The 25,464-nt window shown below is 40.0% G+C and overlaps 1 protein-coding gene across 8 annotated transcripts in view; it reads left to right on the forward strand.

The window, feature by feature from the left end:
• The window catches only part of GRIK1 (glutamate ionotropic receptor kainate type subunit 1), a 474,700-nt gene that overhangs the window by 355,522 nt on the left and 93,714 nt on the right, over positions 1-25,464 (forward strand). For all 8 annotated transcript variants that reach the window (XM_027540202.1, XM_027540037.1, XM_027539869.1 and 5 more), the window contains exon 7: positions 8,764-8,907. In XM_027540202.1, coding sequence (XP_027396003.1) covers positions 8,764-8,907 — 144 coding nt within the window. The remainder of the gene's footprint in view (positions 1-8,763; positions 8,908-25,464) is intronic.

Genomic DNA, 25,464 nt, shown 5'->3' on the forward strand with positions numbered 1-25,464 from the left:
CTTATCTACTTTTCTTTTCAATTTTTTGGCAATTAAGAATTTCTTAGAACATTATACACTAAAAATATCTTCAAAGCATATTATTATGTCAGAACACATTCAAACCTTAAAATATGTAAGTCCAAGAATTTTGACTTCAGACGTAAGAAATATATATATTAATAATAAAAATATTGACATTAAAAACAGGGTCAAAATTGAGTTAAGAAAACTGTTACTGAGTCAAGAGTACAAAAATAGTGAAACTCATTATTTAAAAACACCTTGAGATTAAAAAAAAGTGTTTTATCAACTGAAGTGTTAGTTAACTGAATAGAGTGATTTTGTATAAAATGTACTTCATTTATTTTCTCTACGTTTAAATTTCTCTCTTGGACTAATTCAATCTATTGGGTTTTGAGGATAGACTTTAATGGAGCGGCCCATTCTCAGATGGATTCTTTTCTGATTATGAACCAAAATTCTGTGCGATTCTGTATGGCATCAGTTCAGTTCAGTCGCTCAGTCGTGTCCAGCTCTTTGCGACCCCATGAATTGCAGCACACCAGGCCTCCCTGTCCATCACCAACTCCCGGAGTTCACTCAGACTCACGTCCATCGAGTCAGTGATGCCATCCAGCCATCTCATCCTCTGTCGTCCCCTTCTCCTCCTGCCCCCAATCCCTCCCAGCATCAGAGTCTTTTCCAATGAGTCAACTCTTCTCATGAGGTGGCTAAAGTACTGGAGTTCAGCTTTAGCATCAGTCCTTCCAAAGAACACCCAGGGCTGATGTCCTTCAGAATGGACTGGTTGGATCTCCTTGCAGTCCAAGGGACTCTCAAAAGTCTTCTCCAACACCACAGTTCAAAAGCATCAATTCTTCGGCGCTCAGCCTTCTTCACAGTCCACCTCTCACATCCATACATGACCACAGGAAAAACCATAGCCTTGACTAGGTGGACCTTTGTTGGCAAAGTAATGTCTCTGCTTTTGAATATGCTATCTAGGTTGGTTATAACTTTCCTTCCAAGGAGTAAGCGTCTTTTAATTTCATGGCTGCAGGAAACAACAAAGCATTGATCTGCCTTCCCAGTTCTTCAAGTGCATTCACAATATGAAGTTAAGTCAGTACCCTTATCTCACAGGTAACTGTTTCCTGTAATGATGAACCATAGAGAAGACAACTTTGAGTCTCCAACTTGAGTGTCACCCTGAGTGTCTACTGCCCTCGTGTCTACCCTTGTGATACAACAAGCAGTGGGATTCGGTAGAAAAAGCAAGATCTTTCCAGATTAAGAAAACCTAGTTTAGTCCTTCCTATGTCCCTAAATAACTAAATATCCTAAATTGTGTAGCCTTTCTGAACCTCCTAGCTCATCTGCATTCTGTATAATAATACTTTACAGTGTTACTTTACAAATTCAATTAGGTAACATACACAAAGCCTTTAGGACATAGTATTGAATTTATGTAATGGTACCTGCTGTTTTGCCAATTTGTATTCAATGAAAGAAGAACAAAAGACTTTCTGAAAGAGATTCTATCTTATTCAAGGCAGGGTCCAATTCTCTACAAAGACACACATTCTTCTGTTTGCAAGTCTGGTCCAAGATGGCCTGTTCCCTGGGATCTGTGTGACCTGTATGACCAATGGCATCACCCAGTTCTGTTTTCCAACTCTGCATAAGTCCTCTTTTCCTTATTCCTGTCTTTCTCAAAAGCTGGCAAATACTCATTGAGATTCTCAGTATGCCAACTTCTGTGCCAGATTTCACTAGAACTGCTCTCTTAATTTGGAGAATGTAATGGCACCCCACTCCAGTACTCTTGCCTGGAAAATCCTATGGATGGAGGGGCCTGGTGGGCTGCAGTCCATGGAGTCGCTGAGGGTCAGACATGACTGAGTGACTTCACTTTCACTTCTCACTTTCATGCATTGGAGAAGAAAATGGCACCCCACTCCAGTGTTCTTGCCTGGAGAATCCAGGGACAGGGGAGCCTGGTGGGCTGCCGTCTATGGGGTTGCACAGAGTCAGACACGACTGAAGTGACTTAGCAGCAGCAGCAGCTCTCTTAATTACTGAATTTCTAGATAATGAGTACAAGGTTGTATCTTCGCTACCTTCCGCAAACTTCTTCCAAACCCAAGCTCACTTACAAGTTGCTCTTCCCTACTTGCTGAGTGCTCACCAACTCTCCTAGCACTTTGGCTCCCTCAGAAGCATCCACCCCACCACCTTGTGTTCCCTTGCAGGAATCTTATAGCCAAAACACGAGCCTTCGCACCCTTATCAGAATCATCCTTGTTTCAAGGGGCGTGTCTCAGAAGAGAAGGAAACTAGCTAATTCATACTAAGAGGCAAATTGCTGTTAGCTCTATGTGTGGGTGAGATATTAACATTTTAATAGAGGAAACTAGGAAATGGGGGGGATGAGATACTATTTGAAAACATTTCCCTCCTAGAGGAACGACTTGTTTATCCATATCAGGGTAATGTGAATGTTCCAAATTTGGAGAGAAGATGGAAAATCCATATATTTCACATATTTGCTCTCCAAAGACTGGGTCTCCCTTCAGCACCCTGATCTCCTCTAGGTTTTTCCAACAACAGCAACATGCTAGACAGGGAGAAAAATGTGGAGACTCCATAAGGTTGTCTCAGGCTCTCATCCCTAAGGTGACATAGCATCTCATTGGTTTGTATTGGGGTCCCCAAGGCCACTTTATTGGGGTCCCCAAGAGCTTCCCTGGTGACTCAGATGGTAAAGAATCCACCAGCAAAGTGGGAGACCTGGGTTCGGTCCCTGGGTTGGGAAGATCCCCTGGAGAAGGGAAGGGCTACCCACTCCAGTATTCTGGCCTGGAGAATTCCATGGACTGTATAGTCCATGGGGTCACAAAGAGTTGGAAATGACTGAGTGACTTTAACTTTCACTTAGGAGGACTCAGAAATCAGAAAAGGTGTTATAGTCATAGTTACAATTTATTACAGTGAAAGAGTACAGATTAATATCAACAAAAGTCACAGAGACCAAGTCTGCTTTGACAGTGCTTTGTTCTCTCAGCAAAGATGTGTGACAAAACGTATATGAATTGGTGCCAACCAGGGAAGCTCATCTGAGCCTCAGTGTCCAGGGATTTTATGGGGGTGGGGGGAGCAGTCACAAAGGCATAGAGCACCTACCCAGCTAGCCTCAGTTAGTCTCCAGTCGCTCCAGAGGTCAAACTGATATGACAAGGTCCAGAGCACCAAGTGAACAAAAATAGGCAATCCCCATGAGTCACACTGTTAGCATAAACTGTTTGCATTACCTATGACGCCAGTGATGCAAAGACACTCTGATTAGGCAGAATATTCTAAAGAGGTAATCGCCCAGAAGTCAGTCAAAGACTAGTCCTTTCTTTGGAATTTGAAGAGTTGGAGCACCCTCAGTCCTCTGAGTTAATCCTTTATTGCACATCATTATAAGCACTGGAAAGAAGCCCACTTTCAATGTGCCTATTTTGTGATCCATGTGCTGTAAAAATATTCTCTTAGAGACACTGAGCATGTGGTGTCTTCTAAGCTTTACATGTAAATAGAATGTGAAAACAAACACATTTGGAAGAATAAAATTTGAAACACTGGCCATTTTTTTTTGTATATATTTACTTAAAATGGCTTGAGAGTTGCTGTTTGGTAAGCAGGCCTCTAGCATAAAACTGTAAAGGGGAGGAAATTCACTGGTACTTTATTAGTGCTATAAAGTACTTAAATGTTTCCTCAATTGAAGAAAACATTGTATAAAAAGGGAAGCATAGGTTTAGAATAAATGATTTTCTTCTTTGAATTTGGAAAGCACCAATCTGGCCTATAGTTTTGAATCCTGTTATTACTTAGCTCAGTATAGAGACAACCTTGACAAAGAAAGTTGAAATTCTAGTCACTAAGTGTATAGAAAATTTAGACCTTTGGAATTCCTCTCCTCACACTTCTCTATCAAATCAATCATCAATCAGCCAATTAGTGAATATACATACAAATGTATATTTTAAAAAGGTACATTCCAAGGCTCAAAAGTCCCAAGTCCCCATAGCATCAGAGTTGAGAACATACGCTCTGAACTCAGCGTTCGTCCCAAGATGAAATTCTTGCTCCTACCCTTACTGGCTATATAACTTTAGGCAACTTATTATTAAAGTTATTTCTGGTACATTCAAGCCTCAATTTCTCTGGCTGTACTTGGGTTTTCCTGGTGGCTCAGACAGTAGAGAATCTGCCTGCCAATGCAGAAGACATGGGCTTGATCCCTGGGTCTGGAAGATCTCCTGGAGAAGGAAATGGCTATCCATTCCAGTCTTTTTTTTTTTTTTTTTTGCCCACTCGTCTTCTTACATGGAGAAGTCCATGGACAGAGGAGCTTGGGGGACTACAGTAAACAGGGTGACAAAGAGTCAGACATGATTAAGCGACTAACACTTTCACTCTTCACTCTCAAAATGGGGAAAATACCTACTTTGAAGGTTTAATTTTAGTAATTAAAGAAGATAACAGGTAAAATGCCTATAGTGTCGCAGTTCAGTTCAGTTCAGTCACTCAGTCATGTCCAACTCTTTGCAACCCCATGAATCACAGCATACCAGGCCTCCCTGTCCATTACCAACTCCCGGAGTTCACCCAAACCCATGTCGATCGAGTCAGTGATACCATCCAGCCATCTCATCCTCTGTCATCCCCTTCTCCTCCTGCCCCCAATCTTTCCCAGCATCAGAGTCTTTTCAAATGAGTCAGCTCTTCGCATCACGTGGCCAAAGTATTGGAGTTTCAGCTTCAACATCATTCCTTCCAATGAACACCCAAGACTGATCTCCTTCAGGGTGGACTGGTTGGATCTCCCTGAATTCCAAGGGACTCTCAAGAGTCTTCTCCAACACCAAGGTTCAAAAGCATCAATTCTTTGGTGTTCAGCTTTCTTTATAGTCCAACTCTCACATCCACACATGACCACTGGGAAAACCATAGCCTTGACTAGACAGACCTTTGTTGGCAAAGTAATGTCTCTGCTTTTGAATATGCTGTGTAGGTTGGTCATAACTTTCCTTTCAAGAGTATGTGTCTTTTAACTTCATGGCTGCAATCGCCATCTTCAGTGATTTTGTAGCCCAAAAAAATAAAGTCTGACGCTGTTTCCACTGTTTCCCCATCTATTTCCCAGGAAGTGATGGGACCGGATGCCATGATCTTAGTTTTCTGAAAGTTGAGTTTTAAGCCAACTTTTTCACTCTCCTCTTTCACTTTCATCAAGAGGCTCTTTAGTTCTTCTTTGCTTTCTGCCGTAAGGGTTGTGTCATCTACATATCTGAGGTTATTGATATTTCTCCCAGCAATCTTGATTCCAGCTTGTGCTTCCTCCAGCCCAGCGTTTCTCATGATGTACTCTGCATAGAAGTTAAATAAGCAGGGTGACAATATACAGCCTTGACATACTCCTTTTCCTATTTGGAACCAGTCTGTTGTTCCATGTCCAGTTCTAACTGTTGCTTCCTGACCTGCATACAGATTTCTCAAGAGGCAGGTCAGGTGGTCTGGTATTTCCATCTCTTCCAGAATTTTCCACAGTTTATTGTGATCCACACAGTCAAAGGCTTTGGCATAGTCAATAAAGCAGAAATAGATGTTTTTCTGGAACTCTCTTGCTTTTTCCATGATCCAGCAAGTGTTGGCAATTTGATCTCTGGTTCCTCTGCCTTTTCTAAAACCAGCTGGAACATCTGGAAGTTCATGGTTCATGTATTGCTGAAGCCTGGCTTGGAGAATTTTGAGCATTACTTCACTAGCATGTGAGATGAGTGCAATTGTGCGGTAGTTTGAGAATTCTTTGGCATTGCCTTTCTTTGCGATTGGAATGAAAACTGACATTTTCCAGTCCTGTGGCCACTGCTGAGTTTTCCAAATTTGCTGGCATATTGAGTGCAGCACTCTCATAGCATCATCTTTCAGGATTTGAAATAGCTCAACTGGAAATCCATCACCTCCACTAGCTTTGTTCGTAGTGATGCTTCCTAAGGCCCACTTGACTTCACATTCCAGAATGTCTGGCTCTAGGTGAGTGATAACATCATCATGATTATCTTGGTCACGAAGTTCTTTTTTGTACAGTTCTTCTGTGTATTCTTGCCATCTCTTCTTAATATCTTCTGTTTCTGTTATGTCCCTAGTATCTAGAATGTAGTTAATTGCCAATGGATATTGATCAGGTTGACCTATTATTTATAATCATTAAATCACCATACAAATACTTGGTTTAGATGCAACTTAGCTTTGTCGTTGAGACCATAAACCCTAGCACCAACTTCCTGTGTTTGAATCTTAGCTTTCTCATCACTAGTTTGGGGACAACATTTAACTGTGTCAATTCTTCATCCACAAAGGCGTAGAAATTATGGTGAAGACACAATGACTGCAAAATATTTGGAAGAGTACCTGACATATAAACCAATGTATGTGCATGCTCAGTTGTGTCCAACTCTTTGTGACCCTACGGATTGTAGCTAACCTGCCAGGCTCCTCTGTCAATGGGATTTTCCCAGCAAGAGTACTGGAGTGGGCTGTCATTTCTTCCTCTAGGGGATCTTTCCAACCCAGGGATCAAACCCATATCTCCTGTGTCTCCTGCATTACAGGAATATTCTTTACTGCTGAGCCACTTGGGAAGCCCTGACATATAGTTCAGTTCAGTTCAGTCGCTCAGTTGTGTCTGACTCTTTGCAACCCCATGAACTGCAGAACGCCAGGCCTCCCTGTCCATCACCGACTCCTGGAGTTCACTCAAACTCATGTCCATCCAGTCAGTTTTGCCATCCAGCCATCTCATCCTCTGTCATCCCCTTCTCCTCCTGCCCCCAATCCCTCCCAGCATCAGAGTCTTTTCCAATGAGTCAACTCTTCACATGAGGTGGCCAAAGTACTGGAGTTTCAGCTTTAGCATCATTCCTTCCATACAACACCCAGGACCGATCTCCTTTAGAATGGACTGGTTGGATCTCCTTGCAGTCCAAGGGGACTCTCAAGAGTCTTCTCCAACACCACAGTTCAAAAGCATCAATTCTTCAGCACTCAGTCTTCTTCACAGTCCAACTCTCACATCCATACATGACCACAGGAAAACCATAGCCTTGACTAGACGGACCTTTGTTGTGCTCTATAAATGTCAGCTATTATGATAGACTGCATTTTTAAAAGTCCCATTCTGTCAATAGATAGGCCTTAGACTAGTCACTTAATTTCCCTGAACTGATCTGTAAAATTGATTATATTAGCCTTGAACTGAAATGATCAGAATATTTTTAAGCTTTAAGAAGTATCACCATCATGGCTTCTACATATCACTCATATTAAGTGTGAGTGAAGCAATTAATCTTAGAAATACATCATAAAACCTTGGAATTATACAGTTTTCACAAAAATTATTTTATTTTAAGCATGAAATAACATTAATTCCTTCATCTAACATTTTTTAAACAACTTTCACGTGTCAAGAATTGTGCTAGCCACTAAAAAAATGAAGTTTAGCACTTTTATCGAGAAAGAGATATAAAAAGATTAATATATGAAAAATGCGATGATAGAGATTGCCTAGAATAATAAGTATTCAAAGTAGACATATTCTCTGGACTCAAAGAATGATAGAATACAAGATGTAATTCCCCTTATTTTCTCTTTCTATCTCCATCAAGACATGTTCAATAAATGTTGAATAAATATCTGCTGTATAAATCATCTTATTTTGGAAAACTACATCATAGTCTTCATTCTGTGACCTAGATTTTTGGTTTAACTATACAAATTATTGGTTATCTGTATGAACCTACACAAATCAATATACTGCCTGGAGGTCAGTTTCCTAAATAATAATAGCTTGATTCATCTGTTCTGTTTATTTTGTGGGGTTGTTGAGAATTTCAAATGAACTAGTTTGAAGTTGCTATGAAAATCCTCAAGTAAAATGCAAAGGTATTATATGATGTTATCCTTAAAAAAAAAAAAAGCACAGGGTAGTACTTCAGAAAATACTGAGAGTATTACGTGAAATTTTGCAAATGAGAGAAATCTTATGAGTTGAAGAATGACATGGCCAACCCCCTGGACCCAAAGGAATGGCTAGTTCCAATGTCTATCAGGAAAGCAAGTGCTAACAAGAACACATATTTTTTGAGCAAGCTGCAGAGGTCTGTTTTTCTGAGGGTCTCTTCAAATCTGCTATTGAATTTCATTCTATGACTACAGCCTTCTTGACTCTGGTCAATGGAAGTGCCCAGTATCAGTATCTTTATCTAGAAATCACATGTTAATTTTGCTCACAGCACTCCCTTTCTACAAAATATAATCAAGTAAATAGACAAGAGATAGGTAGACACTGAGAGACCAAATCTGATACTGAAATATTGAGCTTCTAACTCAATGTATTGATAGTTGATCTTAACACCGGGTTTAACAAAAAACACTCCAAACATACCAGTTCCCTGAATCAGGTCTTTTGTGGCTGATTCAAGTTGCTTTTTTCTTTTCTTCATTTTTTTTAAAGAACTTGAAGCAGAGTCATGACTACAATTTACTCTGGGTACCAAGGTATTATTTTAGAGAAAAATAGCTATGGGAGAAGGAAAAGTGTTCAGCTGGAGAATAAATGGCTGTTGAGATCGGACAAATAGGAAATAAGGAAGTGGGCAGAGTGATTACGCAAGTAAACAGGGATATAAGCAAAGGTGGAACTGAAGATGTGGCTTGTGTTTTCCTCCACAGACTGAAGCTGCTCTGATGTATGACGCTGTGTACATGGTGGCCATCGCCTCCCACCGGGCTTCCCAGCTGACCGTCAGCTCCCTACAGTGCCACCGACACAAGCCGTGGCGCCTTGGGCCCAGATTTATGAATCTGATCAAAGAGGCAAGTGACACTTGTTTACAGTTCGGCTCTTCCTTTGGCTTACTGCTTCTGGACTTGTCCACATGGTGAAGTCTTCCCATTTGGCTCTGTTGGCATGATGTCATTTGGTGAGGTCCTTCCCATTTGGTTCTGTTGGCGTGATGTCTGTGAGAGAGGAGATGCCATCATGGACCTATCTGCTGGGAATTCACTGGTAAAAAATTGTGTAGAAGAACTACCAGGAACTTTCCAGTGTGATGATGAGAAGTTTTCAAAAGCTACCAGATTATAACATGCACCTTCCTTTATTGCAACTCAGGCCCCAGCTGCTTCTGGCCCTCCACAAGTGTTCATAATAACTCACAGGTGCTTATTCTATGGCCTGTTGAGTCATGAGATAGGTCAGTCCATCACTGAAGAGAATTAGAGATAGTTTCCCCATTCTCAGCCTCTAGTCCCAGTGGTTTCCCTAAGTCGTGGGTTCTATAGGACTGAACAGAGGGAGCTCTTTGTTCTAATGATACACTGATTATTTCACCAATTGTCAGCAAACTGAAAAATCTGGTACCTTTCAAAACCTACACCATGTACTGAAGGATTTTCAAGAGCACAGGGTTGAGAGAGGAGGTGAGTTCTCACTATTACCTTACCCTGGGCACCCTTCCCTTTTCTCAAAGACAATTTAATTTCTCTTCACTAGATCCTGTTCTAAGATCTTGAGATGCCTTCTAGATATGTATTCTTGGATTATCTCTGACCCCAACACATACCTCGGAGTGTGTCTGGATTTGAAAAGATGAAATAAAGTATTTGGGGGCAGGCGAGTCTGACTGAGGATACATATGCTGTGATGCTGTTCTAATGCTTTATGGGATCAGAGATTTACCTCTCAAGTGAAGAGTATCTTTATTCCTTTCTGCACTGGAGAAGGTTGGGGTGAGACAAAGTCTTAACAGAGAAGAATGGCAGGGAGCACAGTCAAGAGGAAGGGTGATATCTAAAGAAAGATATCTACTTTGGGCTTTATCTCTGCCGGTCTCTTGAGCACCTACAGGCTCTTCTATCTACTTCTTCTTTGAAGTCTGACTCTAATCTGTCAGGGTCAGGATGAGAGAGACAGGAGGTATGAAGGTTAACAGACTACCCAGGCTCCAAACCAAGGTTATTTACAAGGCTGAGACTGAAGTGTGGCAAGCAACAAAGTGCCTTGGACACACGATCTAAGGAGGCACTCACTCTCAAATTTGAATCTTGCACATGCAGGAGACTGAGAAGGAATGTTTCCTTAAATTGTGTGCCCTGGGCACCTCTCTTACCTCACTCTATTCCTGGCAAGGTTATTTGGGTTTAAATTCCAGCTCCACTAACATGTATGAGCAATATAACCTGGGTAAGTTACTTAGACTCCCTGTGTCTCAGTTTTCTCATCTGTAAAATGGGAATAACACCTTCTATCTCACATAAGTATTGTGAGGATAACGAGTAAAGTTAATTCTTAGGAAGAACAGGACAGGGACATAATAAGAATCTGAAATATGAGCTATTCTCTTACTGTTGGAAAGGACTGCTCACAACAGCCCTCATTCGGCTTTACTGAGGATGATGCCAGGAATTTAAAACTGGCAACAGCAACAACAGCAACGAAGAAATCACAATTGGGCATGAAATGAAATACGCTTTCTGACAGTTACACAAATCTGACATACTGTGCCTAATAGGAAAACATCACACAGCCTCTCCTTTCCCCATAGAGATCATGGTTATGTCCTGAATCGCCATTCAGACCACCTTGATCTTTAACAACAAAACAGCTTGTTTCCTTTTATCTCATCCCAGCACAAGAAGAGGCATGAGACCACATTACAGTTTGGGATCAAACACTCTGGGGCACCCCAAGCACCTTTTTTCTTGTATTTGAGTTGCATACAAAGGTGAAATTACTAAGTCATATTTAGATATGTATAAAGAAATAATGAGCTCGAAGAGGAGGGACCACATTGAAAGCAAAACAGCATTTTACATTCATTTACTCCAAAGAATAAATTCCCTATTCTCAGGCTCCACAGCTGGGGTACAAGAAGATATGCATTAGAAAGCTTAAGTTCATGTTTTCTTTTGTCTCCTGAGTCACGATGTCTTCTGCTGCCTTTGGCAGGGTTTAGGCACCTGCAGTAAAGATGGGAAATCAGATAAAGAGTGATGCCCTGGCCTGTTGAAAGACTTGCACTGAGGGGACTTTAAAAGAAACTAAAGCATGCAAAAGTGAGAACATGCAGAAGTTTCTTTCAGTGAATACCTAATACAACAAGACTGCAGCCATCAGATTTGATCTGTTGTTGTTGTTTAGTCTCTCTGTTTTTGTTGTTGTTGTTTAGACTCCTTGCGACCCCATGGCCTATAGCCTGCCAGACTCCTCTGCCCATGGGATTTCCTAGGCAAGAATACTGGAGTGGGTTGCCATTTCCTTCTACAGGAGATCTTCCCAATCTAGGGATCGAACCTGTATCTCCTGAATTGGCAGGTGGATTCTTTACCACTGAGCCACCAGGGAAGCCCATCAGGTTTGATTAGGAAACATAATCCTAATCCTTGGTCCTTTCTTTGAGTAACTGTTACTTTCTAAGCTATTTCCAAACCTGTAATCAGAAGTAATGTAAAGAAGCAAGTCAGCAGATTGCATGTATGGGAGAAGATCAAATTCGTCACAGGAGGTAAATTTCTCGAGCAGGAGGTACTTGCAATGTGCACTAACCCCTGACAATCCACACATCGTTTAGAATCAGGAAGGCTTTCAGACAGGTCTCTCAAGCTAACTACCTTTCAGTGTTTCAGGCTGACCAGAAAGAGAGAAAGAATTAAAGAATATTTTAAACATGATAGGGTATGTTATAGTGTTATCTCTTTGGGTTTTTGCTAAATGAGTAAAATGATGAGATTATATCATATTAGGATTATATCATATGAGGAGATTATAATCTCCACTCAACAACCGGAACTCCATTATACAAGTAATATTAACTTAGGTAACGCTAGTGGTAAAGAACCCACCTGCCAATGCAGGAGACAGAAGACATGCGGGTTCCTGGAGAATCCCCATGGACACAGGAGCCTGGCGGGCTACAGTCCATAGGGTCGCAAAGAGTCAGACACGACTGAAATGACTTAGCACACAACTTAGTACAGGAGATATCTCTCTGAAATTATAAAATGTGGTTTCTACTGTCTACCAATATAAATTCTATCAGTATACAGTGGAGGAATGGCAGACTTCATCCACGTTCATTAGAATCCTCACTGTTGAGCAGGATATGCAGGGTCCATAGTGATCCCTTCAGGACCTCCTATGCCACGTCTCTCATCTCCTGCTTCCATCCCAACACTCACTGAACTCATTGTGACTCCCTGAACTTGCTGTATGCTCCCCCCAAATTCTCTTGCCTCTGATTGAAGTGCCTCCTCTGGGTCATCCTTTATGATCCAGTTCAAGCACTAGCTCCTGACTATGGCCCCAACTCACAAATTCAGGCCCCTGTCCTTCATTAAAGCTGTTGTTAGACCATCATAGTGGGTTGTATGTCTGTCTCCAAGCTGTGCTTTTCCAGTCTCAATTCCCTAGTACTTGCACACATTGAACGTAAAATGAGCACCCAATAAATAGTAGATGAGTGGGTAAGTGAACAAATGAACATCAAAATACCTGAAGAACACACACAATCTATGAACAAGAATTACAGTCATTCAACCCTGCATGAATATCATATCCAGACACAATTCAATAAGACAGAAATGAGAGCTGGGACTAGACTCATCTACTGAGGTCATAGATTCTAGTGGAAGAGGGAGTCAGGGTTCTTAGGAAGAGACCAGGATATCACTTTGCTGACAAAGGTCCAAATAGTCAAACCTATGGTTTTGACATTAGGCATCTACATATGTGAGAGTTAGACTATAAAGGAGGGTGTTGTTCATTCCCTCAATTGTGTCCGGTTCTTTGTGACCCCATGGACTGCAGCACACCAGTCTTCTCCGTCCTTCACCATCTCCTGGAACTTGCTCAAACTCATGTTCATTGAGTCGGTGATGCCATCCAACCATCTCATCCTCTGTCGTCCCCTTCTCCTCCCACCTTCAATCTTTCCCAGCAACAGGGTCTCTTCTAATGAGTCAGCTCTTCACATCGGGTGGCCAAAGTATTGGAGCTTTAGCTTTAGCATTAGTCCTTCCAATGAATATTCAGGACTGATTTCCTTTAGGATTGACTGATTTGATCTCCTTGCTTTCCAAGAGACTCTTAAGAGTCTTCCCCAACACCACAGTTCAAAAGCATCAATTCTTCAGCACTCAGCTTTCTTCACAGTCCAACTCTCACATCCATACATGACCACTGGAAAAACCATAGCTTTGACTAGATGGACCTTTGCTGGCAAAGTAATGTCTTTGCTTTTTAATATGCTGTCTATATTGGTCATAGCTTTTCTTCCATGGAGCAAGCATCTTTTAATTTCATGGCTGCACTCACCATCTGCAGTGATTTTGGAGCCCAAGAAAATAGTCTCTCACTGTTTCCATTGTTTCCCCATCATCTACCAGATGCCATGATCTTCATCTTTTGAATGCTGACCTTTAAGTTTTAACATCAAAACCACTCTCCTCTTTCACTTTCATCAAGAGGCTCTTTTTAGTTCCTCTTCACTTTCTATCGTAAGGGTGGTATCATCTGAATATTTGAGATTATTGATATTTCTCCCAGCAATCTTGATTCCAGCTTGTGTTTCATGCAGCCTGGCATTTTGAATTATGTACTCTGCATATAAGTTCAATAAGCAGGATGACAATATATAACTCTTTTCCCACTTTGGAACCAGTTCATTGTTCCATGTCCAATTCTAACTGTTGATTCTTAACCTGCATACAGATTTCTCATAAGGCAGGTAGGTGTTCTGGTATTCCTATCTCTTGAAGAATTTTCCACAGTTTGCTGTGATCCACACAGTCAAAGACTTTAGCGTAGTCAATGAAGCAGAAGTAGATGTTTTTCTGGAATTCTCTTGCTTCTTCTATAATCCAACACACGTTGGCAATTTGATCTCTGGTTCCTCTGCCTTTTCTAAATCCAGCTTGAGCATCTGGAATTTCCTGGTTCATGTATTGTTGAAGTCTAGTTTGGAGAATTTTGAGCATTACTTTGCTAGCATGTGAAATGAGTACAATATTGCATAGGAACCTGAAATGTTAGGTCCATGAATCAAGGCAAATTGAAAGTGGTCAAACAGGAGATGGCAAAAGTGATCACTGACATTTTAGGGATCAGTGAACTAAAATGGACAGGAAGGGGAAAATTTAATTCCTATGGCTACTACTGTGGGTAAGAATCCCTTAAAAGAAACAGAGTAGCCCTCATAGTCAGCAAAAAAGTCCAAAATGCAGTACTTGGGTGCAGTCTCAAAAATGACAGAATGATCTCTGTTCATTTCCAAGGTGAGCCATTCGATATCATGGTAATCCAAGTCTATGCCCCAACCACTAATGCTGAAGAAGCTGAAGTTGTACAGTTCTACGCAGACCTACATGACCTTCTAGAACAAAAAACAAACAAACAAACAAAAAGATGTCTTTTCTTCACAGGAGGCAGGAATTCAAAAGTAGGAAGTCAAGAGATAAGTAACAGGCAAATTTGGGCTTGGAGTACAACATGAAGCAGGGCAAAGGCTAACAGAGTTTTGCCAAAAGAATGCACTGGTCATAACAAACATGGACATCACCTGAAGGTCAATATCGAAATAAGATTGATTATATTCTTTGCAGCTGAAGATGGAGAAGGTCTATACAGTCAGCAAAAACAGGACTGAGTGCTGACTGTGGTTCAGATCATGAACTCCTTATTGCAAAGAAGACTGAGTGCCAAAGAAATGATGCTTTCGAACTGTGGTGCTGGAGAAGACTCTTGAGAGTCCTGTGGTCTGCAAGGAGATCAAACCAGTCAACCCTAAAGGAAGTCAGTCCTGAATATTCATCAGAAGGAGTGATCTGAAGCTCCAATACTTTGGCCACCTGATGCAAAGAACTGACTCATTGGAAAAGACCCTGATGCTGGGAAAGATGGAGGGCAGGGGGAGAAGGGGATGACAGAGGATGAGATGGTTGGATGGCAGCACTGACTCAATGGACATGAGTTTGAGCAAACACGGAGAGATAGTGAAGGACAGGGAAGCCTGGTGTGCTGCAGTTTATGGGGTCACAAAGTGTTGGACACAACTGAGCTACTAAAAAACAAAATATCGTGAACTGGGAATGTAGACCCTGAGATTTAATGTGTTTGTTTTCTGTGTAAACTTACCCCCTAACCTCTTTTTTCTCAATTGCTTCTTCTACAAATTGAGGATAAAAATATCCACTTTATATGTCTGTAAAGATTGCATTTAATATATCGACAGCAGAGCAAAATATCTGCCCTACAGTGGTTGCTCAAAAAGGGTGTGAGTGAAAGTCACTCACTTGTGTCTGACTCTTTGTGATCCCATGGACTATACAGTCCATGGAATTCTCTAGGCCAGAATACTGGAGTGGGTAGCCCTTCCCTTCTCCAGGGGATCTTCCCAAACCAGGGATCATACCCAGGTCTTCCACACTGCAGGCAGATTAAATTGAAGACCCTTGTTAAAAATGTATATCATATAAAGTGGTTGTCAGAAAGAAATGAGGCAACACATATAAAACCTTAAGTATATTGCCTAGCATATGTAAGGACCTCAGTCTTGCTTTTGATATTTGGCATCATCATTGTTATTACTGAGTCAAGATGAAGTAGCAGTGCTTGTAAAAAGGAAGACAGGACCTGGCACAGGAAAATCAGGAGTTCAGTGAAGACCGGCATGCAGACACAAGAGGCCAAATGCAGTGATGCCAGGGAATGAGGGAGCCTTCAGCCATCAAACACGCGTGATTGTTCCAGAGAGAACCAAAGACATTATTAGGTAACAATCAGGAGTGCTGAGCTCACAGAAAAGCCTGGAAAATCACATCTCAGATCAGTCTAGGAAATTATAGCTCAAAGTGGGAGGTGAGGAAACTGAAACTCTCCTGCCTATGACAAGAGCTACTCTGGACCCAGAATAAGTGCTAGCTGGCCATGGGGAAATCAGTGGGAAGATCTATAGAGGTGTATGCATGTCAAAACATCTGGAAGATGAGAGTCTATAGTCACAGGTGCTGGAAAGGGCAGTAAACTGTGCATAGAGCAAAGTGAATCAGATTTTAGGTTAAATCAGTGGTTCTTAGCTATTTTCTGTGGTATGGGCCCTATATCAAAACTGATTTAAATCATAGATCATTATTCCCACAGAAGACATACAATATGCTTACAATCTCAAGGACCTCATATGCATGCTGGGCTGTTTGAAACTCATGTTATACAATGAATTACCATCTCACACCAATCAGAATGGCCATTATTAAAAAGTCTACAAATAACAAATGCTGGAGGGGGTGTGGAGAAAAGGAAACCTCCTACACAGTTGGTATAAATGTAAATTGGTGCAGTTCAATTTAGTTCAGTTCAGTGGCTCTGTCATGTCCAACTCTTTGTGACCCCATGGACTGCAGCACACCAGGCCTCCCTGTCAATCACCAACTCCTGGAGTTTACTCAACCTCACGTCCACTGAGTTGGTGATGCCTTCCAACCATCTCATCTTCTGTCATCCCCTTCTCCTCCCACCTTCAATCTTTCCCAGCATCAGTCTTTTCAAATGAATCAGTTCTTCCCATCAGGTGGCCAAAGGATTGGAGTTTCAGCCTCAGCATCAGTCTTTCCAGTGAATATTCAGGATGATTTCCTTTAGGATGGATTGGTTGGATCTCCTTGCAGTCCAAGGGACTCTCAGGGTCTTTTCCAACACCACAGTTCAAAAGCATCAATTCTTCAGCACTCAGCTTTCTTCACAGTCCAACTCTCACATCCATACATGACTACTGGAAAAACTACAGCTTTGATAGATGGACCTTTATGTTCATAGCAGCACTGTTTATGATAGCCTAGACTTGAGAACAGCCTAAATGTCCATCAACAGCTGAATGGATAAAGAAAATGTGGCATATATATAAATACATATGTGTGTGTGTGTGTGTGTGTGTGTGTGTGTGTGCATGCATGTGTGCCAAGTTGTTTCAGTAGTGGCCGACTCTTTGTGACCCTATGGACTATAGCCCTGCCAGGCACCTATGTCCATGGAATTCCCAGAGTGGGTTGCCTTCCCCTGCTTCAGGGAATCTTTCCAACCAGGGATCAAACATTTCTTATGTCTCCTGCATTATCAGGTGGGTTCTTTACCATTAACATCAGCTGGGAAGCCCTGTGGAATGTTGTTGTTGTTTTTCAGTCACTAGTTTGTGTCTGGCTCTTTTATGACACTCTTCTGTGTCTGACTCTTTAGAGGAGCCTGGTGGGCTATAGTCCATGGGATTTCACAGACAAGAATACTGGAATGGGATGCCATTTCCTTCTGCGGGGGATCTTCCTGACACAGGGAGGAAGGGGGATCTTCCTGACACAGGATCTTCCTGCATCTCCTGCTTGGCAGACAGGTCCTTTACCACTGAGCCAACTGGGAAGCACATACAATGAAATATTATTAAACCATAAGAAATGAAATAATGCTATTTGCAGCCATTTGGTTGGATCTAGAGATTACCATTCTAAGTGAAGTCAGAAAGAGAAAGACAAACACTGTATGATAGCACTTATATGTGAAATCTAAAATAAGAGACAAATAAATGTATCTGTGAAACAAACTGACAGATATAGAGAACAGAGTTGTGGTTACCAAGGGGAGGAGGGAAGGATAGGGAGGTTAGGATTTGCATATGCAAATTATTATATATAGGGTGGATTAGCAGCAAAGTCCTACTTTATAGCACAGGGAACTATGTTCAGTATCCTACGGTAAACCATGATAGAAAAGAATATGAAAAGGAGTGTATAACTGAGTAACTTTGCTGTACAGCAGAAATGAACACAACATTGTAAGTCAACTATACTTCAGCAAAAAAGAAAAAAAGTGTGTCTTAACTGGATATTTAAGATAGGATTTGGTTGAAAGCATGTTTCAACATGTTGAACAGCAAAAATATAAATGAAACATGAATTCTGTTAGGCTCAGATGGAGTGATCCCATGTAGAAATGGTGAAATATGAGTTTACATAAATATGGAGAGACAACTGGTGGAAATTGCCTGCTGAGAAATTCAAAATTGATCAGGCATTGATCATAAGTTACTGTTCTTGAGATAAAATAGTATTTTAGATAGTTTTTATTGGTAGCCTCCTACAGCTTTCATTGAAACAGATAAACCCACGGTAATTGTGGGTTTATAAAGATATCTTTGTTTGGAAGTAATCATCACTCATAAAGAACTAAAAGGGAAAACAAATGTTCAAGAGAAACAAATATTTCTTGAGTATAGCCCAATTTCTCTCCAAAATTTAGACCAAAATGAATTTAGGTATAAATTCATTCAGTTGCTTCACTATTGGAAAAATCCACTTGGATGTTCTGCTGCCACCCACATATCAACAAACTCCCAAATAGAATTTATCATTTGATCTATTAAATTTAGTATTGCTATAACAGGTCCAATGTTGGTGAGTTATGATATAACCAGTATATTAAACAAACACAACCAGTGGGACAACAAAATCAATTTATTTTGTTCCTACTGCTCATTTAAAATTGTTTAGTGAAAATTGGACAGAGACTATGTTTTTTTTTGTTTGTTTACTAAGATAATGGAAGTCCTAGAGTTTTAATTTCAACATAGTAATTAGAATATCTAGTTTAAAACATTAAGCCAATGCACAACTTGATTTTACATCAAATTTCTCCTCTCCCTGAGCTCTGCTGGAAGACTCTGGGGAAATGGAGGAATGGTTGGCTCTCTTTCTTCTCCTTCCCTTGATGACTTCCTCACCACACTCTTAGCTGTTGGACCTCCTTGCGTGGGCATGCTCAGTCATGTCCAACTCTGTGATCCCACAGACTGTAGCCCACCAGGCTGCTCTGTCCATGGAATTTTCCAGGCAAGATTACTGGAGTGGGTTACCACTCCCTTTTCCAAGGGATCTTTCTAACCCAGGGATCGAACCTGGGTGTCCCGCATTGCAGGCGGATTCTTTACCATGTAAGCCACCAGGGAAGCTCAAAAGAGCCTCTAACTGGGTCCCATATCTTGACTGTCAGCCCTTTTACAGCTGTTTTCCCCGTAGAAGCAAAGTGATGTACACGTATGCATGGTAGGTGTTCTAACCTCTAGAAACACCAACTTGCTTACGGTTTCCTGTGTCTGCCATGCTTTTCTCATACAGTGAAGACAAATGAGTTGCTCTTTTCTTGACAAAACCGATCTTACAAACCAGTCTTTTGTCATCCTCCTTTCAATCTGAAAAGCACGGCCTCCCATTCTTCATGTGGGCTACCACTCTCTTAGAATTAATTTTCCTAGTCCAACAAGCCTCTCTTGAACATTTATGTGGGGATGGGTCCTCCAATGGATTTCATAGTGCATGTATGTCTCTATGTTAGCACTTCACATGCTTCATTCAGACACTGTAAGATCTTTCCCTTGGACAAGGAGAAAGTCAATTTATCTTTGTATCCTCACATTGCTGTGTAGTAGTGACAGGCATTGAAAAGCTGCTTGTTGTACTGAGCCCAAGAAGTTAAAATCTAGCAAACTGTTATTAAATTTCACTGAGTTGATACTAAATTTTAAACTATATAAATATTTCCTAATTGATCTAGTCCAAAATAAATTTCCTACATAAGAGTGAAACACTATTTCAAGTGCCAAAGTATGTGGGATATCACTGAGAGCTATATAAAATAAGGGCTGCTTTCTGCCACTGTTTTGCTATGAAAATACAATTTATTGATTTATTTTGAAGGAATGAAGATTACAAATTTGAATACATAAACAAGATATTCAAGATAAGCTGTTAAAAATCAAAGAGTAAAAGATAAAATTCTCCACTGAGGCACCTATATGTGCTTTGATATTTATTTGGACTTTTACTTAAAATGTCGGTATTGAGTGGGTTTTTTTTTTTTTTTTAATGGGATCCTGATGAAAAATTACAGAGTTGGAAAAGAAATCCCTAGAGAAACATAAGCTCTGACATGATTTTCTCCTACTGTGGTTCCAATGAGTAATGCTTCCCATTACTGCATGCCATTTGAGTTTGATTGCCAGGACAAGCTGTCCCTTGGATTAACTAGATGACATTGGACCTGGCAGCCAACTCAGTCAAATTTCTAAATACTTTTCAGACAAATACCCATCTGTATTTTTCATTCTGCACCTACTGAAAATTACCTACATTCTGACTCCTGGCTTGCACTGTATACGCGAAAACCATTTACTCCAGCATCCTTTCACATTTAGGACATTTGGACCTAAAGGAAGACTGAAGTCTTCAGGTCCCTGCTTCAGTTTTCTGTACAAACGGACAGAAAAATTACATCAGTTCCTAAATGTTCAAAGTTCCCAATTTTAACCAATTACATGCATTATCTCATTTATCATTAAGGTACTAAGAGACCTGCTCCTGAAACATTCAGTCAGTAACTAAGTGAACCAGCACCTGTCAGAAATGCTGAAAGGGGATGTCAGCATAAAATGAGAGGTTCTGCCAAGTTCTCCTTAGTTTATGTGATTCTAAATAACATTTTTATTTATGAAATAACATTCAAAGACTCATGTCAATTATCGCTTTCCTTCCATTCAGCTACTAATGTCCTGGTCCTGCGATGTTGATTGAAGAATTTGCTTTCTATACCCCAGTCTGTTATGTATATGTATACATGTGTATATGTGTACATGCACACATGTGTTTAATTTATTTAAATAAATGTCATTTTATAGAGATATATGTGCACATGTGTATACATATATGTCTACTATGTGAGGATACGTATGTATATACATATATGGTGGTGGTGGCGGTTTAGTCGCTAAGTCGTGTCCAACTCTTGTGACCCCATGGACTGTAGCCTGTCAGGCTCCTCTGTCCATGGGATTCTCCAGGCAAGAATACTGGAGTAGGTTGCCATTTCCTTCTCCAGGGGAATCTTCCTGACCCAGGAATTGAACCCAGGTCTCCTGCATTGCAGGCAGATGATTTACTAACTGAGCTATGAAGGAAGCCCAATATACATATATATTTTGTGTGTGTATATATATTATATAATGTATATATAGTGTGAATATTTTGTGGATATGCCTACATATATTCATGCACATATAGGTTTCATTTAGGAATTGGCTTTACTATCAAACTTATTTAAGTTTTGGAATATATGTAAGTTATGCATATGTATTATTTATCCAGTTCATTCACTTTCATTGAAATCTAGTATTCCGTCATTCATTCATTCAACCTGAGAAGGCAATGGCACCCCACTCCATTACTCTTGCCTGGAAAATCCCATGGATGGAGGAGCCTGGTGGGCTGCAGTCCATGGGGTCGCTAAGAGTCGGACACGACTGAGTGACTTCACTTTCACTTTTCACTTTCATGCATTGGAGAAGGAAATAGCAACCCACTCCAGTGTTCTTGCCTGGAGAATCCCAGGGACAGGGGAGCCTGGTGGGCTGCCGTCTATGGGGTTGCACAGAGTCGGACACGACTGAAGCGACTTAGCAGCAGCAGCAGCAGCAGCATTTATTCAATATCTGCTAGTTGCTAAGTATGTGGCAGCCACTTAGACACCATGATTGCCATAGTAAGCAAAACAAATCCCTTGCTCTCATGCTATAGTAGGGGAATGAGGCATACTTAAAAGGGGATATTTTACTTCAGATGATGATAGGTCTATCAGAAAAACAAAGTTCTGAAGAGAGTAGGGTGTCCTGAGGTCCTCGAATAGAGAAATAGGCATTGCTTTGTTACACGGGGTAGTTAGAAAACACTTCACAGATAATGAGAAACCTGAGTTTCTGAAAGGTTCTGAGTTTCTTTCAAAGTCCTGAAAGAAAAGAGGAAGTGGGACATGTAAATATTAAGAGAGCAAAGGATCCAAGCAGAGGAACAACTCATGCATTAAGGAAAATAAAAAGAATACTGATCAAGAAGATCCCCTGGAGGAGGAAATGACAACCCTCTCCAGTATTCTTGCCTGAAGAATCCCATGGACAGAGGAGTCTGGTGGGCTACAGTCCAAACGGTTGCAAAGAGTCAGACACGACTAAGCAAGCAAATATACTTCAGAGTATTTCTCCGTTTCCCCATGAATGGATATTTTGACTGCTTCCTTTTCTTTTACACATTCAAAAAATGCTGTGATGAACATCTAAGTAACATGCCATTATTGTTGTTCAGTCACTCAGTCGTGTCTGGCTCTTATGTGATTTCCATGGACTGTAGCCCACCAGGCTCCTCTGTCCATGGGGTTTTCCAAGCATTGAATTATTGGAGTGTGTTGCCATTTCCAGAGGATCTTCCTGGGCCAGGAATCAAACCCGTATCTCCTACATTGGCAAGTGGATTCTTTATGACTGAGCTACTAGGGATCCTAAGGATCCTTATGCACAAATGCAAGATTTGTTCTAGAACAGCACTGTTCAATAGAAATACAATGTGAATCATACAGATTTTCTAGTAGTCACATTAAAAACCAAAACCAAACAGATGCAGTTAATTTTAATAATGCATTTTATTTAACCCAATATATCCAAAATATTATTACTTCAACATGTAATAAATTGACTGTTTTCATAATGTCTTTTAAATTCAGTTTGAATTTTAAGCTTATAGTCCTCAGTTTTTACCAGCCACATTTCAAGTTCTCAATAAGCTTGGTAACTAAATAAATATGTTTTCTTAACACAATATCCCGCCCAATCAGGCTAACGGGAGAAAGCTATGAATCTAACCCATGTGGAATCCAAATTTTTATCTTTATTGACAAAGAGCATGTTGATTAACTACAATACATATATACCCAATACAGACAAAATTTGATTAATATGGCCAAAGTAATTTAAGACAGACTAATTTGATTTCCAGATTTAATTGATCACATTATCTAGATAATTAGACAAGCACCTTATTCCCACCCACTTCCCACCCACTGTGTCTCAGATTTGTATTTCTGCCATTTAATTGATTTGCAACCACAGAAGCCAATTCACCCCATTTTGAAAAACATGTCATCACACAAACCAGTGCCAAAGGAAATGAGTTTATGAGTAAAGAAAAGCTAGGTGCATATTCTAAGATGAAGTCTTAGGAAATAAGAAACAGTTTACCTAGAGTTCATGGCAAAGATATAGTTAAAGTCAGCAGATTTAAAGTTGGAAATCAAATATTGGCAAGGAAAGCCATTATATTTTTAAATCATGCAGTGATCCATGCAAGCTGTTATTGCAAGATAATGGGTTATAAACAACACACATAATAGTTAAAATAATTATATATTGAACAGATGAGAATATGATAAATGCATCATTTCAGTTCCTGAAATAGCTGACATACAAAGAAGTTATGTGGTCTAAAGGTTATGTTTATCACTTCTTCCTTTGCTTAATGTTTATTTTCCTCACCATTATTATGTATACTTCAGATTTTGTTTTAAATAGCTTTTCTGAGAACTGGCTTAAAATTGTGCATGACTGGACAGAGATCACATTGCTTAAATGAAGGGTGAATTTCAGATATTTGTCATTGTATCATACTCCAGGGACCTGAGTAAGACAATAAGTGTACAGTTAGTCCATCAAGGCTGTATTTGTACAATGGATATAGAGTGGGCCTCCTTTAATTAAAAACAAATGAGATAATACCACAATGAATAGCGTTTGTTAATTCTTTAATTCAGGAGACAGAATCAGGTGCAGACAAGTTTTTGAAATACATAAAATTCTTTTTCTGTTCTCTTTTCTCTGCACCATCTCCCCAAGGTATCTTTATTTCTTGATCTTACTCTTAGCATTTCATGATAAAGTGTTAGCAAAAGGAAGGTTCTCTAAATAAATGAATGAATGTACTAATTAAGAAGTCAGTAAATGCTTAAAAGGATCATTTCTTTTCATGTACATTCACAGGCCAATTTCTAAACTAGGTAAGCCCACGTGTATACCTGAAATTAAAAAAAAAAAAATTTTAATTTAAAAAAATTAAAAAAAAATAAAATTAAATTAAATTAAAAAAAAAATAAAAATAAAAAATAAACTAGGTAAGCCCTCAAAATTCAAAGAAAAATCTCCTTAGAGTTGAACTGCTATCTAAGAGTTGATTTTGGGGGGCACAAATAAACTAAATCTGACTGCGCCTCCAATCCCCCAACCCAGGGCATCATGACCTTGAGAAGATCACAGGATTTTACTTCTTGGACATGCAGGCTGGACAGTCACCTTGCCCAGCTCTTTCTAGGATGAGAAGAAAGGGAATTGGAGGATGGAGTGGGACACAAAGATATGTCTCTCCTCTGCACCGCTTTCTATACGGTGGTACTGGCCTCACAGCCAGTAGGAACAAAATCCTAATTCCCAGGTCCTGCTACCTTCCCTCTGCCTTTCTCCTACTGAAAAATGTGTAACTTCTGGAAGTGCTACTTTATCCAACTTTGCTTCCTTCCTGTGTTTTGGATGTCTATCCAATGCAGGAATTGGACTTCAAAGATGAGTAAACCATTTCTTGCCATCAAGGAATTGACAATTAATTGGAGAAAAGATGGTGGACACAATCAGCATAGTATACAATTATGATGTTTCAAGGCATAATAAATAAATAGTTGACAATATACAATAGCTAAGATAATAGTTAACATAATACAAGACCTAATAGTGTATACCAGAGAGGTAGCACAGACCGTAACCATATATATTTTTTAAGACTCACATCTCATAACTCTAAAGTTTCTACCCTTTTGATGTGAACAGCGTTTGAGAATAAATCCCCTAATGACTGCAACCCTTCTGAAATGTGACCAGGCAGCCATTTCAATATGCAGCCTTTGTTTTCAAATACTGCATTGTTAATGGAACCCATTATTCAGGCACTCAAGGCAAAAAGGGAGACTCCTTGCCAAAGGTTAATATTGAAAATGTGCTGGGTGATTCATTTAGTATAATTGATTGATTGTTTTTTTCAGAAATCCCAGACTAGAAATCATGTGCTCAACAATGCATAAAAAATTGATAGTGCGAAACATTGATATTAATCAATAAAATTATGAACAAGGTAGATGAATCAATTAACAAAACCTAGAGAGAGAATTGTCAAACACTAGCCCACTAATAAAAACCCTATTGGAGTTACAAAAAAAAAGAGAGGTGATGTTTTCCAGTTGTGTTCAAGTCTGCTGAATACTGACACAGCTCATCAGTCTATAGCAGCCATAGTTTAAAACAAAGTTTCTGACAATAATATTTAAATTCAGATTTTTTTTTTAATGCAGATAACCAGAAGTCAAGAGTACTATTTTGCTTTGTTAGATTTGTGTGTTTGACTTAGCAAGTCAATTGCTTTATATAACCTTGGAGCAGACTGACTCATTTTAAAAAAGAAAGCTTAATAATGTTCATT

The sequence above is a fragment of the Bos indicus x Bos taurus genome, chromosome 1 (genome assembly GCF_003369695.1).
Source record: "Bos indicus x Bos taurus breed Angus x Brahman F1 hybrid chromosome 1, Bos_hybrid_MaternalHap_v2.0, whole genome shotgun sequence".
In the NCBI taxonomy this organism is placed as follows: Eukaryota; Metazoa; Chordata; class Mammalia; order Artiodactyla; family Bovidae; genus Bos; species Bos indicus x Bos taurus.